This window comes from Littorina saxatilis, linkage group LG8 (genome assembly GCF_037325665.1).
Source record: "Littorina saxatilis isolate snail1 linkage group LG8, US_GU_Lsax_2.0, whole genome shotgun sequence".
Lineage (NCBI taxonomy): Eukaryota > Metazoa > Mollusca > Gastropoda > Littorinimorpha > Littorinidae > Littorina > Littorina saxatilis.
The window spans coordinates 53,514,213-53,531,256 of record NC_090252.1 but is presented as its reverse complement, the minus strand read 5'-3'; the positions used below and the strand labels follow the sequence as shown (position 1 = coordinate 53,531,256).

General features: G+C 41.3%; 1 protein-coding gene across 2 annotated transcripts in view; it reads left to right on the top strand.

Annotated features, from left to right (window-relative positions):
• Positions 1–12,996, top strand: part of LOC138973829 (uncharacterized) — a 15,153-nt gene extending 2,157 nt beyond the window's left edge. The window contains exons 3-10 of one of the 2 annotated variants that reach the window (XM_070346536.1): positions 1,481–1,840; positions 2,282–2,614; positions 3,120–3,242; positions 3,689–3,722; positions 4,090–4,145; positions 4,553–4,651; positions 5,174–5,272; positions 11,489–12,996. In XM_070346536.1, coding sequence (XP_070202637.1) covers positions 1,481–1,840; positions 2,282–2,614; positions 3,120–3,242; positions 3,689–3,722; positions 4,090–4,145; positions 4,553–4,651; positions 5,174–5,272; positions 11,489–11,712 — 1,328 coding nt within the window. In that variant the 3' untranslated portion in view covers positions 11,713–12,996. Of the gene's footprint in view, positions 1–1,480; positions 1,841–2,281; positions 2,615–3,119; positions 3,243–3,688; positions 3,723–4,089; positions 4,146–4,552; positions 4,652–5,173; positions 5,273–9,162; positions 9,552–11,488 lie in introns of those variants that run through there. The other variant, XM_070346537.1, reaches the window with a different exon arrangement.
• The last annotated feature ends 4,048 nt before the right edge of the window (positions 12,997–17,044 follow it).

Sequence of the window (17,044 nt, the reverse complement as noted above, 5' to 3'; positions counted from 1 at the left end):
ATACGAGCTAAGTTGTGGATAAGACGCAGACAGTACACAGTAAGCCTCTCGACCATCCGTCTTCCGTCCCTTTGCATTGAGAAACAACTATTTGCATTTAACCTGCACGTCTAAAGTAACCAATGAAAGAGGAAGATTAAAACATTTGTCTACATTAACAGTCCATTGAAATTTCACATACTGTATGATATTTCTGTGTACTCGATCAATGCACAACCATGATGCATTCATTGGAACTCGCATCTTACGTTACGAGATGTGGGATCTTGTGTACTTAAATGGGCTCGCTGATGTGTTAGTCGCATCATTTTAGGCAAATTACGCGAAGAGAACATCCTCTGATGGTCAAGATAAATGAAAACCGCGTATGCCTTTTTTGGATCTTATTTCATGTTGCAATTTACTCCAAATAAATATGCCTTTGGAAGTCAACATTTTATGTTGAAAGCATTTAGATGGGGACAATTGAATTGTTATTTGTGTTGTGTTGTCCGTGTGCCTGTCAACATATGTTGGTGTCCAAGCATTCTCTAATACTGAGGCTTTTGCAATAAAACGTTGGACATCAGTACGTCACTTCAAGAAGAGAGCAGTTCTCAGTGGCACATTTCTTGGGTTAAAGTTTAAAGGCACACTCCTTGTCATGACAACTCGGCTCACCATATCAGATCTAGACAGGCTTTTAGACAATCTGGGGTAAGACTTGTCCCACTTGTTCAAATACGAAAAATCAACACCCCCGACTGCCTGCTGTGGTGAGTTGAATATTTGATGAGTGGATTTCTTAAAAAGCCACTGATGGCTTTTACAAAAGTAATTAATGGAAACAAGACCCTCTGTGCACAGAGAACGCCCATACAGGCTGTTCATTTTGGTTTGTGAACAAGTTTTTTGTTTTTGTGTTTTGTTTTGTTTGTTTGCTTAACGCCCAGCCGACCACGAAGGGCCATATCAGGGCGGTGCTGCTTTGACATTTAACGTGCGCCACACACAAGACAGAAGTCGCAGCACAGGCTTCATGTCTCACCCAGTCACATTATTCTGACACCGGACCAACCAGTCCTAGCACTAACCCCATAATGCCAGACGCCAGGCGGAGCAGCCACTAGATTGCCAATTTTAAAGTCTTAGGTATGACCCGGCCGGGGTTCGAACCCACGACCTCCCGATCACGGGGCGGACGCCTTACCACAAGGCCAACCGTGCCGGTTTGTGAACAAGTGGAGGGATATGGTCTTATATACCCTATGTAAATACCTGGCATGATCTGAGATGGTGAGCCGAATTTGTTTCATGAGAAGGAGCGTGCCTTAAATTGCTTATCATTAGACCTCTGCACATAAAGTAAATACATACGCAAATACACTAAACAGGCCATGTTTGTGGAGACTCTTTACCTACACCCCTCAGCTCCATGTTGATTTGGACGGTTGATAATTGGTAGCTGTTGTTTTCATTTTTTGTCAATCTCTGTTTGTAGCAACGCGGAGGTCACAGTTCAACATAACGGAGTGTAACAATGGCGCCATTGAAATCCTCCCCAACCAGACTGTCAACCTGACATGCACAGGACTGTGGCCACTGTCCAACATCTACTGGTCGCTCACTGGACCCTCCACCAACCACACGGAGGTCAGCCTGGGGGACTGTCCATCGTGCTACCCGACCTGTGATTCCACACCATGTGACGTTCCTGACAACCGTTACCTCATTTCCAGACCTCGTTATGACGTCACAGTGGTGGAGGATGCACATCTGAATGACAGCGTTACTTTCAAATGCTCTCAGTTGAATAACGCGACCACGGCACAATCGTCCTGCACAATTCACATTCGAAAGGGTAACAGAAGTTTAACATGGTTGCATTCTCTCTTTTAGGAGTTTGCGGGAGGAAGAGTATCATATCCAGAAACTTTGTAATCTTTTGCTAACGTAATGTCCTTAAAACCGTTGGTATAACCAGAACCGATTTTATATTCTGGAGTGTACGAAGAGAACGCAGGAAAGGTAAGAACAAATTGTAAAATGAATTGTTCAAACAATGACAAGAACAACTACAACGACGACGACAACAACAACAACAACAACAACAACAACAACAACAACAACAACAACAACAACAACAACAACAACAACAACAACTAGATGTAGTCTAATGGCTATTATTTTGTCTGTAGAGGTGGGTTCTGTTGTGTCTGTATAAGATTGTTTTTCTTTCTGTATTGTAATAGCAAAGATGACAATACATGACGTAACTGTATGCATGCTCCTGGTTCTGCAGCCTATCAGCTACCACAGTGTGAGGACGGACAACTCGACGTGTCAGCCGAAGAACCATGGACAGCCATCAGATGTGAAGGTCTGAGGTCATATCACAACATCACGTGGACTCTCACCGACCCCGACAATCAGACGACAGACATAGCTAGCTGCACGGTGTACTCAGACAGGAACAATGCCTGCAGTGCTGCCTCGGCTGAGTTTGTAGTGTCCAGAACACGCGACGTTAGCGAACTGAGGATTGTGGGAAACGTGAGAGAGAAAGACAACAACACTGTGATCTGTGTCAAGCAGGATGGGGCCACAGGGGACTCTTGCAGACTGCGTGTTATTTGTGAGTTTAAACCCGAATTCTTGTTCGTTGTGAGTAAGCCGACAACCAGACAGTGTTTGTATACCTAAATGTGCTGAAGATGATTATGTTTCCTTGTCGTTTATATTAGTGCTGTGGTCGGCGATTTTAAGGTTGTTGTTGCTGTTGTTGTTGTTGTTGTTGTTGTTGTTGTTATTGTTGTTGTTGTTGCTCTTTTTCCATTTTCAGTTAATTGTAAGAGTTGTTTTTGTTGTTGTCTGGCTTAATCATGTTGTTGTTGTTGTTGCTGTTGTTGTTGTTGTTGTTGTTGTTGTTGTTGTTGTTGTTGTTGTTGTTGTAGTTGCTGCTGATGCTGCTGTTTTTGCTGGTGTAATTGTTTGGTCCATCACGAAAGCAAAAGTAGTTACGTCGTGGTGTATGATGGGTGTTCTCAGTACGAGTATCACATGAATGCACATATGAGTACACGTAAATGAGCACGTCAAACCAAATATGAGTATGTACACACCACGTTGTATTTTCACAGCGGAAGAGCAAGATTCACCTCTGCCTGACAAGTTCCCTGCGGCAGCTGTTGGGGGTGGTGTTGCTGCGGCTGTCGTCGTCGTCGTTATTGTCGTTGTCGTCGTTGTATTCGTCAAATTGAAAAGTAGGATAACATCTTTTTTTCTGTCTCTCTGTCTCTGTCTCTGTCTTCTGTATGCCTCTGTTTTTTCTCTCTCAGACTGCCCCCTACCCCCCCTCTCTGTCTCTGTCTCTCTCTCTCTCTCTCTCTCTTGTTATCTCTCTCTTTTTCTCTCTCTCACACTCTCTCTCTCTCTCCATATGTCATTATCTCTATCAGTGTTTGAGTATCTCTTGCGTGTCTTTTTTACTGAGGTCTTTTGTTTCCCTCTGACCTGAGGCAGCGTTTTGGTTTAAGGGAATACAAGAAAATATTGTCATCCTGGCCAGGTACCTAGACGTACATAACCAAAAAAAGGTATCTTGTGGTGTGGAAGAATGATTTAAGCACCAACAGTTAAGCTCAAAAGGTTGAAAATCGTTATATCGTGTTTCTTTGTTTGTTTGATTTTTGGTTTTCTTTATCTATAGGGCGTTCCCATAGCTCGGAGAGCGGTCCACAGAGGTGAGTCTGTTAATCATTATTGTGGGACTGTGTAGAAATGATTTATCCAATTTTTTTTTTATCTATTCATTCATGTATTTCGATCTATCTATCTATCTATCTATCTATCTATCTATCTATCTATCTATCTATCTATCTATCTATCTATCTATCTATCTATCTGTCTGTCTGTCTGTCTGTCTGTCTATCTATCTATCTATCTATCTATCTATCTATCTATCTATCTATCTATCTGTCTGTCTATCTGTCTGTCTGTCTGTCTGTCTGTCTGTCTGTCTGTCTGTCTGTCTGTCTGTCTGTCTGTCTGTCGATCGATCGGTCGATATGTCTGTCTATCTATATATTTATCTTGATTTATCTATTACAGTACCGGGTTGGAACCAGTCATCTACGAAAATCCAGTCGACAGTTCCGAATCTGCAGGTGCATATGATCTCTGTTATCATTTGTGTAATTGTATCACTTGAAAAGTTTTAATCTGAATAAAAAAGCATACAACTGCAAACTTGGGAAACTATTGCTTTATTCGTACTTTAAGTCTTGAGATGGTATTTGTTGTGAAAGAGAGGGACGTCGACGTAAATGTTATCATTTCTCTAAAATGGTCCACGACTCGTAAAACAGTATCACGAAAAAACAAAGTAAAATTATAGATTCACTATGTCCGTGAGACACTTTGCTATTATAATAATGTTGTACTGCTATGCGTGTATGCAATCTCTTTGACAATCGAAGCACGTTAACTAACAATACACTTTCTTATCCGCTTGTTATTATATCCAAACCAGCCACCTATTTCAACATTTTACATGTTTTTTAAACAACGGCAGCAGGAGGCTCATACGACAGCCTACAGATGTCTGACGTTGGGTTGAGCTCTGAGTACAGTGCTATTGGCAACACCAACACTGGATCGCAGCCACAAGCAGGTAAAAACTGATCGCTGCAGCAACATTATGATTCACACTTCATTTGTGTGTAAAAAATGTCTGTTTGTCTGTCTGTCTGTAAAAAAATCCATTTCAAATTAAACGGCAGAAATTAATATGTAAGCGCCTAGGGCTATATCTAGATTAGGCGCATAAAAAATGATCACAATAATAATAATAATAATTTCTCAATCTCTTGATATTTTGCTACGTTTAAAGGGGAGTAACCGTAGCACATCAATTGCAATGTTTCCTTCCAGGTTCACTGCTCTTGGAAATACTAAGCGTGGAGAAGACGGACATTGCTGGTATTTTTGTAAACTGACACAGACCCATATTCAACACCAAGATTGAAATTTCAAGACAAAACAACCTTGATCACAATTAAAAACAACTTTAATTTAACTTTAGCCATCCCATGGACATTCAACAAGCTTGTTTAATCTAAACTAATTGCCTGACATATGACTGAGCAGAAAGGTGTACAATAACTTAAAATCTAACCCTTTCCCACCATCACAGGGCAGCCGACTCACTACGACAGTCTTCAGGTGTCTGACATTGGACAGGTGTCTACTTACTCCGTGATTGGTGATAACAAGAACACCTCACACTGTGCAGGTATGAGCCAACAACTACTTAATGCAGCAGCAACAGTGACCAGAAAAAGAAGTAGCACTAAAAGATGGTCACATTAAGCAGACTTGAGTCGAAGTGCGCGTGTGGATGGGTGTTTGTCAGTAATAATAATAATAATAATAAGAACATTTATATAGCGCTAAATCAAAAACTTTCGTTAAAAAGGCTTGCTCTAAGCGCTTGACATCTAAACTAAAACGTCATTCACACTCTTTGCAATGATGTACAAGAACTTCATGTCACACTCTTTCATTCAGTATAGCACCATTCACACAGTTGTTATTCTGTACAAGACAATAAGTTAGTCTAACATTTAAAATGTTCATAAGATGAAAACAAGAGAAACCCAGACTGATTAAAACAACTGCTTAGTACTAACAAAGCATGAATCTTAATGATAACGTAATACATGTTTAACTGTTAAGACCATAAAAAACCTATATGCTAAAATAACTTCGAACTTTTAAGAACTTCTTATAAGATACACAGCACATCTAGATAAACACCAGAATGATAAAACAAAAGGCAACTCGTTAAAACTATTAAATGCATCAATGTCTAAAACACGAAAGACTCAAATATAAGATACACAATTCTCTAGAATTGTTTATTTAAAACTGAAACCGACCTGCTCAAAGTAAACCATACCCACCCCCTCCCTACCCACCCCCAACCCTCCTCCTACACTAAAATTAATACTAATTATTTCTACTCTTAACTTCCCAACTACACGTTATCCATAAACTATGCACAGGAACATGTGTGTCAGCATTATGTGGCACCGACATGACTTGTGCATATCTAGCTTACAGCTAAGGGTTAAAGTTAAAGGACTACTGCAGTGAAAAATTATATTTATAATAATTTAAAACAAAAGACAAAATAACAAGCTGAATAGAGATGGAACCGTTACAGAACAGGATGGCAAAATGTTGCGACTTTAGGAGTTGTGTTTCTGGAAGAGGTGAGTTTTGAGTGCTCGCTTGAATGACTGTACTGACTGAGAGTGGCGAATGTGAGAGGGGAGAGAGTTCCATTGAGTAGATGCGCAAAATGCAAAAGTGCGTTGTCCATATGCTTTTGATTTTGTGTGTGGGATGACTAGGGTGCGGCTATCAGAAGAGGAGCGGAGTTGTCTAGCAGGAGTGTATACAGTGAGAAGTTCAGAGAAATAAGCAGGAGACGAGGCAGAGAAGAAGTGAAAGCAGAGAGTGTATTCAATGCGGGCTTGGATGGGTAACCAGTGGAGTGTGCGGCGAAGTGGTGTGACATGATCTTTTTTTCGTGCTTTGAGGATCAGGCGTGCTGCAGAATTTTGAACTTTCTGTAGTTTGTGCAGGAGGTAGAGTGGACAGCCAGAGAGAAGAGAGTTACAGTAGTCAAGTTTAGAAAGAACAAGAGAGCAGACTAGAGTGTTTGTAGTTTGAACGGACAGTGTATGGCGGATGGTTGCGATCTTGCGGAGTTCAAAGTATGCGGACCTACAGATGTTGGAGATGTGCTTGTTGAGTGTCATGTCTGAGGAGATGGTGAAGCCGAGGTTTCTAGCTGAAGAAGAGAAAGAGATGTCGGTATTTCCTACTTGGACAGACGAAGGTTGAGAATTTGGGAACTTAGTGGACTTTTTCATGCACAGAAGTGCCTCTGTCTTATCATCATTTAGTTTTAACTTATTTTCTACCATCCATGACTTAACATCTAAGATACAGGTCTGAATGGTCTGGATGGCGGCATGTGTCTCTGCGGGGGAACTAGGCTTATACAACTGGGTATCATCAGCAAAAGACTGGTTTGAAACGGAATGATTTTGAATGAGGGCAGACAAGGGTTTGGTATACATAATGAAGAGGACGGGGCCAAGTACAGAGCCTTGAGGGACACCGAAAACAAGGGGGGCTGGGGCTGATCTCTGGCCATCGACAAGCACAGCCTGAGTTCTATCCGTAAGGTAGGACTCAAACCATGCCAGCGCTGGACCAGAGATGCCATACAGGGTCTGGAGCCTGCTCAGCAGCGTGACATGATCTATTGTGTCAAACGCTGCCGAGAGGTCCAGTAGGGTGAGCACAGACACATCACCACCATCCAGAGCAGACAGAATGTCGTTGGTCACCTTGAGCAGGGCAGTCTCAGTACAGTGAGAAGGACGGTATGCTGACTGAGAATGCGAGATCAGATCATGAGTGTTCAAATACACTAACAGCTGCTTTAAAACTACTTTCTCAATGATCTTTGACAAAAATGAAAGGTTAGAAACAGGGCGGTAGTTCTTTAAGACATTTACATCGAGATTGGATTTCTTAAGGAGCGGTTTCACAAGTGCAGTTTTGAACAATGATGGAAAAACACCAGACAACAGGCTATCATTAACAATCTGGGTGAGAACAGGCAACAGAAGATCAAGGTTTTCAACAAGTAATGGTGTGGGCAATGCATCAAGTGGACAAGTTGTAGGTTTGGATTTCAAAATAATCTCTCTAAGGTCCTTCTCACTGACTTTCTGGAATGCTAAAAACGTACAGGCAGGGGAAGCATCAACATGAGTGGGTGCAGCAGAATTAACAGCTAGCGTGTCAAGTTCTGATCTAATATCAGCTACTTTCTGGATGAAAAAATCACTAAAAACATCAGGCAGCTCACTGACAGGAAATACAGTGGGGAGTGGGGACACCTTAGTGCGGCCAGTCAAGCGGTTGCAAATATCAAACAGTTTCTTGCTAGAAGAACAAGTGGCAATCTGAGTCTGCAGAAAAAGTGTCTTAGCGGAGTGTACGATCTTGGTTACAACGTTCTTGGTGTAGTTAAAAATCTGCTTATGTACAGTGAGACCCGTCTGAAGGCACTTGCGTTCGGCACGCCTACGCTCACACTTTGCATCACGCAGTTCCTCACTAATAGCAGGATACCACGGTGCTGACTTGGACGGACAGACACGGCGACGCAAACTGGGAGCATGGACATCTAGAGCAGCACGGAGTACAACTTCAAGCTGATCAGCTGTAAGAGAAGGGGACAGCGCAGTCTGCAGCTCTTCCCTGAAACTATCTTTGTCCATCGTACGCAGACAACGGACAGAAGTGAAAACAGGGGGTGGGGTGGGGGGCCTAGTCATCAGATCGAACAAAACACAAAAATGATCTGAAGATAAAACATGAGAAACAGTTACAGACTGAACAATATGGTCATCAGGCCTATGCATAACCCAGTCAAGGATGTGGTTCTTCTTGTGTGTTGGTTGACTGACAGACTGTGTGTACTGAAAAACATCTAACAAGTGTGCATGTTTGAGCATATACTTATTTATGTTAAACTGAGCCGATGTGGCAATGTTATGTATACAACTCTCCTGTGTTCACTTTCAAGTGAATAACTATCGTTCTGATATCATTTTAAAGTGAAGCTAAAGAAACCTGGTATCGGCACTGCTGTGCATCTCCTATGATCTCAATGGTATCAAGGCACGGGTCATAGCAAGGTTTGCCGATACCGGCACTTGTCTTGTCTAGACAGTGACGTCATTCATAGATGACGCCAATCATAAATGACGTTTGTCAAGGGAACTTATGCTTTCAAGTGTTGCTGCTTCCAGTGACAGGAAGGTATAGAGATTGATCATTGTATACAATCAATTTATCATTGTATACACAAATTACACAAACGTCATCTTGTGAGGGACCAAAAAATATTGAAACTCTCGGATGATTTTTTTGTGTGGTATCAACCTCGACCGACCACAAAAAAATCATCCTCGAGTTTCAATATTTTTCGGTCCCTCACTCGATGACGTTGTGTAATCTCTATGTATTGCAAAAGCGCAAAATGTGGATTTGACATCGCCCCTAAATAATGCACAATCTGCATGCGTATTGCAGGTGGTGATTACGAGATCCCATGAGAAGCGAGATGAAGAACCGGGACTTGGAGTCCGCTCGCCCCACATATATTATCTCCCCTTTGACCGTGCAAAGATTAGCATTTACGTGTGGATGTGTGTGTGTGTGTGTGTGTGTGTGTGTGTGCGTGTGCGTGTGTGTGTGTGTGTGTGTGTGTGTGTGTGTGTGTAGGTGTGTGTGTGTGTGTGTGTGTGTGTGTGTGTGTGTGTGTGTGTGTGTGTGTGTGTGTAAAAATGGCCTAAAGTTGTCCTTGTAACGTCAGCATTTATATTGTGACAAATGCTTTCGATGTATATTTCACATTAAATGTTTTTTTTATTGTTTCGTGGAATAAAATGTGATGTATATACTCTTAAAATAACAATCGTTACACCCCCCCCCCCATGCTTTTATACATTTAGTCAAGTTTTGACTCAATGTTTTAACATAGAGGGGGAATCGAAACGAGGGTCGTGGTGTATGTGTGTGTGTGTGTGTAGAGCGATTCAGAGTAAACTACTGGACCGATCTTTATGAAATATTACATGACTCGAGTTCCTGGGCATGATATCCCCAGACGTTTTCTTCATTTTTTCGATAAATGTCTTTGATGACGTCATATATGTACAGTTTTTTGTAAAAGTTGAGGCGGCACTGTCACACCCTCATTTTTCAATAAAATTGATTGACATTTTGGCCAAGCAATCTTCGACGAAAGCCGGACTTTGGTATTGTATGTCAGCTGAGAGGCTTAACAATTAATTGATAATTTTGGTCATTAAATTTCTGAAAATTGTAATTAAAAATAATTTTTTATAAAACGATCCAAAAACAATGTCATCTTTTTTGTCATTATTTGCTGATTCCAAAAACATATAAATATGTTATATTTGGATAAAAAACAAGCTTTGAAAATTAAAAATATAAAAATTATAATTAAAATTAAATTTCCGAAATCGATTTAAAACCACTTTCATCTTATTCCTTGTCGGTTCCTGATTCCAAAAACATGTAGATATGATATGTTTGGATTAAAAACACGCTCAGAACAAGCGGTGGACAGATGATGCTACGAGTATACGGTCTTGCGGAAAAAATGCAGTGCGTTCAGTTTCATTCTGTGAGTTCGACTGAGCTTGACTTAATGTTGTATTTTCGCCTTGCGCGACTTGTTTCTCTCATTAAACGTGTAGGGCTAGTTATTTTTCGGTAACTTACCCAACAACCAAACTAACTCATGGGTTGAGAAGATACACCTTGTGGGCACTACTTTTTACGACTGAACATTTCCGAATGCTCAAATGTACAAAATATACATCTCTGGTGCAGAAAACACGTATGCAGGGCTCAGTTGTATGTTATGATTTTTCTACCGCTTTAAGATTGTGGTTTTGACCATGCTGCGTTATTGCTATCTCTGTGAGATCAAGTAGGACACTTTACTTTAATCTGCTGAATGTTTCTTAATTAATGAATCTATGATGCAAGGGCGTCTCTGCCTATTTCTGTGTGTATATTTCTTTCTTTTTATGTTGCTTGATCATCTGTTAAAGGCAGTATTGCCATCTGAATGAACGGATTGTTTGTTGTGTGTGTGTGTGTGTGTGTGTGTGTGTGTGTGTGTGTGTGTGTGTGTGTGTGTGTGTGTGTGTGTGTGTGTGTTTTACATAGTCCTTGGCATGGTGGTTGTTTGTCTTAAGACCAATCAGATCGTTGGAAAGGCTTTTGGTTTTATCACCAGAGGCATGTAGCAGATTGATTGCTCATGAGATCATTTCATTGGGCAAAAATGTGAAATGCGAATGTCTCACAACTTTTCATTTTCAAATCCATCAACATAATCTTAGTTCTTCACGTTCAAATCAAAAGGAACAGAACAGCTACAACTAAAAAGTATACATATTGCAACAGTCTACGTTTTGTTCTCAAACTACATCATTTCATTTTGCGTTTTTGCGTGGATCTGTGGTTGGTTAAGGTGCGCCTGTTGGCCCAGATCCTCCGACTTCAGCCCTTATGTTTCTTTCGGGGTTACCCCGCCCTTAGTTCCTGGCTCAAAAACCTAACCCTTGGAACACATGGGTTAATGCGGCTCTTACCCGCATGGTGTAACCGTCATCGGACACGTAGGGCATTTATAGGGTAGTCAGTGCCATCTGCCAACCCACCCCGTCCTGGTAGAGACACCGCTAGTTGGTCCGGAACTGCTTATTCTATATTCGCAGCAGGCCCCCATTTCTGGGGGCCGTTCCCCTATCCGCCACCTGGGGACCCGCCGGGTTGGGCATAGTCGCCCCTCTACTGAATTGGAAGTAGTCTGTTCCAGAAACTGAGCTCAACAACGCCCTCCAACCGTATCGTATCAAAACCCTCCTGTTCAATCGGCTGCTGACTGTGACCCTCGATCTGCGGTTGTGCAGGAAGGATTGTATCCAAGACAGCATCTTTCCACTGACTCCACATCTCTGTGTCTTCACCAGAAGGCCATCTGTCCACACTCTATCAAACGCCTTCTGTAGGTCTATCCAGGCTGCAAAGACCATCTTTTGATTCTGGAAGACACAATGTCAGCACTCCAAGCTCTGTTTGCCAACAAAGAAACTGAGCTCAACAACGCCCTCCAACAGGTTGCTCAGAACCGAAGGGTCGTGCTTCAGTGGGTGCCAGCTCATTGTGACATAGCAGGAAACGAGGCTGCAGACAAACTTCCTCAAAAGAACAGTTCACGTCCCAGCTGCAGTACAAGGAAAACAAGACAATCATCAAAAACAAGAGGAAAACCAGAGCGGAGAAAGATGACTACCACCTGCTCCAACGTGAAGAACAAGTTAGTCGTCCTACTCAGACTCCGCACAGGACATAACAGACTAAACCATCATATGGCCACAAAGCTGAAGCTAGTTCCCTCCCCCCTATGTCCGTGTGGCAAGAATCAGACAGCAGAGCACATCCTGCAGGCGTGTCCATACCACGGTGCTCTGAGGGACACCACCTAGCCAGAGGAGACAGCGCTACAAAAGAAGCTATACGGCCCCAAAGAGAACTTGGAGAGGACAGCACGTTTCGCCCTGCAGTCCGGACTGACGATCTAACAGCGAACGACAAGAAGAAGAAGAAACTACATCATAGAAACATGATAGATTCAGGAATTATGCAATGCAGGGTTCAGTTGTAGGTTATAAGGTTCTTAACTATGAAATGACCTATTCAGAAAAGAATGCTCTCAAAGTGTATCGCTCTGTGATTGTTATACCACTTTATGGGTGTTACGATTCTTTAATCGCTTTATGTTTATTATGATCGTTATGCCGCTTTATAATTGTTATACCGCTCTATGATTATAATAATTGTTATATCGCTTTCTGACTATTATTGTTAAAATACCACTTTTTGAGTGTAATGATTGTTTTACCGCTTTATTATTATGAGTGTTGTACTGCTTTATGATTATGAGTGTTGTACCGCTTTATTATTATGAGTGTTGTACTGCTTTATGATTATGAGTGTTGTACCGCTTGGTGATTGTTATACCGCTTTATGATTATGAGTGTTGTACCGCTTGGTGATTGTTATACCGCTTTATGATTATGAGTGTTGTACCGCTTTATGGTTGTTATGAGTGTTGTACCGCTTTATGGTTGTTATGAGTGTTGTACCGCTTTATGGTTGTTATGAGTGTTGTACCGCTTTATGGTTGTTATGAGTGTTGTACCGCTTTATGGTTGTTATGAGTGTTGTACCGCTTTATGGTTGTTATGAGTGTTGTACCGCTTTATGGTTGTTATGAGTGTTGTACTGCTTTATGGTTGTTATGAGTGTTGTTCCGCTTTATGGTTGTTATGAGTGTTGTACCGCTTTATGGTTGTTATGATTGTTGTACCGTGTTGTACCGCTTTATGATTGTTATGATTGTTGTACTGCTTTATGGTTGTTATGCGTGTTGTATTGCTTTATGGTTGTTATGATTGTTGTACCGGTTTATGGTTGTTATGAGTGCTGTACCGCTTGGTAATTGTTATACCGCTTTATGATTATGAGTGTTGTACCGCTTTATGGTTGTTATGAGTGTTGTACCGCTTTATGGTTGTTATGAGTGTTGTACCGCTTTATGGTTGTTATGAGTGTTGTACCGCTTTATGGTTGTTATGAGTGTTGTACCGCTTTATGGTTGTTATGAGTGTTGTACCGCTTTATGGTTGTTATGAGTGTTGTACCGCTTTATGGTTGTTATGAGTGTTGTACCGCTTTATGGTTGTTATGAGTGTTGCCAGCAGACTAAACTGCACGAGAAAAAATTATTTGGCCTTATATTCACGCCTTAAACACTCTCTACCTGGTCTGTTATTACGTCTTTATAACCCTGAAGTGTGTCAGAATTTCAGAAGTAAGTACTCAAAGAGTTTACATGTGTTCAACCGTGTCGGGTGTTAACCATATAGGGGGAAAACTGGAAACAATATAGTAACCACTTGCATGCAAACAGCGTTCTCTCACACAACCTGTTGAAATAGCCATCAAACCTCGCTTTACCAAAGTGTACATATGTTAACCACACTTAGTATAAGCTTAGCTTGATGTGTGGTCACAAATGTTTATATCGTATTATACATGCCACCCTGTATTTTCAGAATAAAATCTTGTTTAAACCAAACCTCGTTATTCTGCTTTGCGCCATAATGTAGTTGCAATGTGGTATATTTGTGGTGCCATATGCTGTACACAATTGATATCGATTTAATTAACCTTTTTAATAATAATTTTGGTTCCGATTGTCTTGATAAGAATACTGTTAGATTCTACCGAGTATAAGTCAGTTTCGACGCAAGTGAGGGCATTTTATACCCAGTATTTGATTAACCACAGGGGGAGCTTTCTGCTTGGCAATCTTAGGCTTCTCTTCACCTAATTTCTACTGGTGTTGTTAAAAGAGCCAATCCAGTGCAGCCAGAGATACTCAGTAGATTTCTAGGTATGGATTATGAGGCTGCTGGACGGAAGTAACGCAAAGTGGCAACAGATTCCATTAGCATCCTTTTTAAATCTGGGCGAACGCCTATGCTGTTTGCGCTCAAATGTGAGTGCAGAACATTTTAAAGGACTAGGTTCCATAAAGCAATATTTCTGGAAACAAGCTTTTATCACCTGGCTAAACAATAAACACAAGATCAAAGAAATAAGCAGTAATGAACAGCAGATAAGTGTACGCAATCAACCCTTATGGAATAATACAAATATAAGGCACAGGAAGCAAACGCTATACATGAATGACTGGATAAAGGCTAAAATATGCGTTGTTAAAGATGTCTTTAACGATAACGACATGTGCTCTTTTGAGGAAATATGTGAACGAACTGGATATAAACAGTCTCGCCTATTTGAATATAATGCAATACAGACTGCCATTAAAGCTCTATTATTGCGTGATACGGGTCAGGCCCGGTCTGATCATAATTATGCACCTGTGTTGATGTTTTTACGGTAAACTTGAAAGTTAATATCCCGGGAACGCAGAAGAAGAATAAACATAAAATTAATATCAGTGGTCGAATGTATTAGGCAATCATAACGAAACACAGCATAATAATTCAATTTTGTGACACTGTCTTTTGATAGCTTCTCATTAACAGTGAGATTATTTTTAAATTAATAGTGTTCAGGCGTATTTGACAATGCGGCATTCGCGAGTATATTCATTTTACAGTGAACGTTGAAATTTGTTATTGGACAACTTTTCTTTAATGATCTCATAAAGTCAAGTTTCTTAAAAAAAACTATAAGGAACAAGGATAATGTCTCTACAATGACCCCCCGCGGGTTAGGGGGAGTCCCATATTGGTTGGGACTAGAAAGAATTTACCCGATGCTACCCAGCATGTCGTAAGAGGCGACTAACGCTTCTGTTTCTTCTCTTCTTTGGTCTTATTTCTGCCTTACCAGTCCTTTCACCTATATTTCCTTCCAAGAAAACTCTCCCTACTATTCCCTGCAGTTTTCCAATTCTTTTCTTGTTGTCTTATTTCTACCTGACTGGATCCATCACCTTTATTTCACTTACCAAAAGTCTTCTTTTCCACATCCTTATTTCTCTGCACCCCGCATGTCGTATGAGGCGACTAACGGATTCTGTTTCTCCTTTTACCCTTGTTGAGTGGTTCTTGTATAGAATATAGTCAATGTTTGTAAAGATTTTAGTCAAGCAGTATGTAAGAAATATGTTTAGTCCTTTGTACTGGAAACTTGCATTCTCCCAGTAAGGTCATATATTGTACTACGTTGCAAGCCCCTGGAGCAATTTTTTGATTAGTGCTTTTGTGAACAAGAAACACTTAACAAGTGGCTCTATCCCATCTCCCCCCTTTCCCCTATCCCATCTCCCCCCTTTCCCCGTCGCGATATAACCTTCGTGGTTGAAAACGACGTTAAACACAAAATAAAGAAAGAAAGAAAGTCTCTACAATGAAATTTAACCTTTTTTATAGCCGTGAATGGCCTGGTGTCAAAAGACAGTCAAATTCAAAAAAGTTTATTGTGGGCCAAAAATCCTAACCAGTCTCTTCGGAGCCTTCTTTTATACCCACAAACACACACACACACACACGGATACACACAAACATACGCACATACCACACACACACACACACACACACACACACACACACACACACACACACACGCAGACACACACACGCACGCACACAAACAACCACACACACACATACACTTGCACACGCACACCCACACACAGGGACATACACTCACAACAGAGAATACAAACTTGCTACCTAAAAGGTACGAAGCTAATGTTGGGATCTCCACACAGTTTGTATTACAGTACAGCTCTCTCCTTATTCAAACGCATGCATAGCTACGCGTGCACACACGTACATATATAGTCAGGCACACACACACACGCACACACCAACACACACACACGCACACACACACACACACACACAAACTCACACACACACATACACACACACACACACACACACACTCAGACACACACACACACACATATACACATACGCAGATACACACACACACATACACACTCACACACGCACGTACACAACCAACCACACACATACATACACTTGCACACGCAAACCCCACAGACAGGGACATACACTCACACCCCCCCCTATACACACACACACACACACACACACACACACACACACACACACACACACACACACACACACACCCTACCCCTCAACATTCACTCACTCTCACTCTTTCAAACATGTGCAAAAGAGAGCAAGTTTACTCAGTGCTGTAAAAAGAACATTCCACCATGCATTACTCCTCTCTTCTCAAAATCATTCTTGGCCTTTGAATACAACTAACATACGTTCTTACCAGGAAGTTTGTTCTTTGAAAGTCAAGTTTCTTTACCGTGAGAAGGATCATGAAAGTCATTGTGGCTTATAAAAAGAATGAAGAATGGTGTTTTTTTTTGTTTTTTTTAAAGAATGAAGAATGTTTATATGTGACCCTCCACCACGGAATGAGTCGCATGTCACCTCGCGCGGTTCTGCGCTAGGCTTATTATAAGTCCGGGGGGTGTCTGGTAACAGTGTGAGGGTCACCTTAGTCACAGGCTTATAACTCAAACAGTTTTTGCTTTTTTCGAAAACGGTTTTCACTACTGGATAGAGCATAAAAAACTCGTGAGGAAAATGTAAAAATATGAAAATCATGCAAAGGTGACTTGCGACTCATTCCGTGGTGGAGGGTCACATATATCTAGTTGCAGGTGGGCAAAAATAAGGTATGTATGTGCCTGGATGCGCGCGTGTTTATGACGATGTGTGTGTGTGTACGTGTATGTTTGTATGTATGTATGTATGTGTGTGTGTGTGTGTGTGTGTGTGCG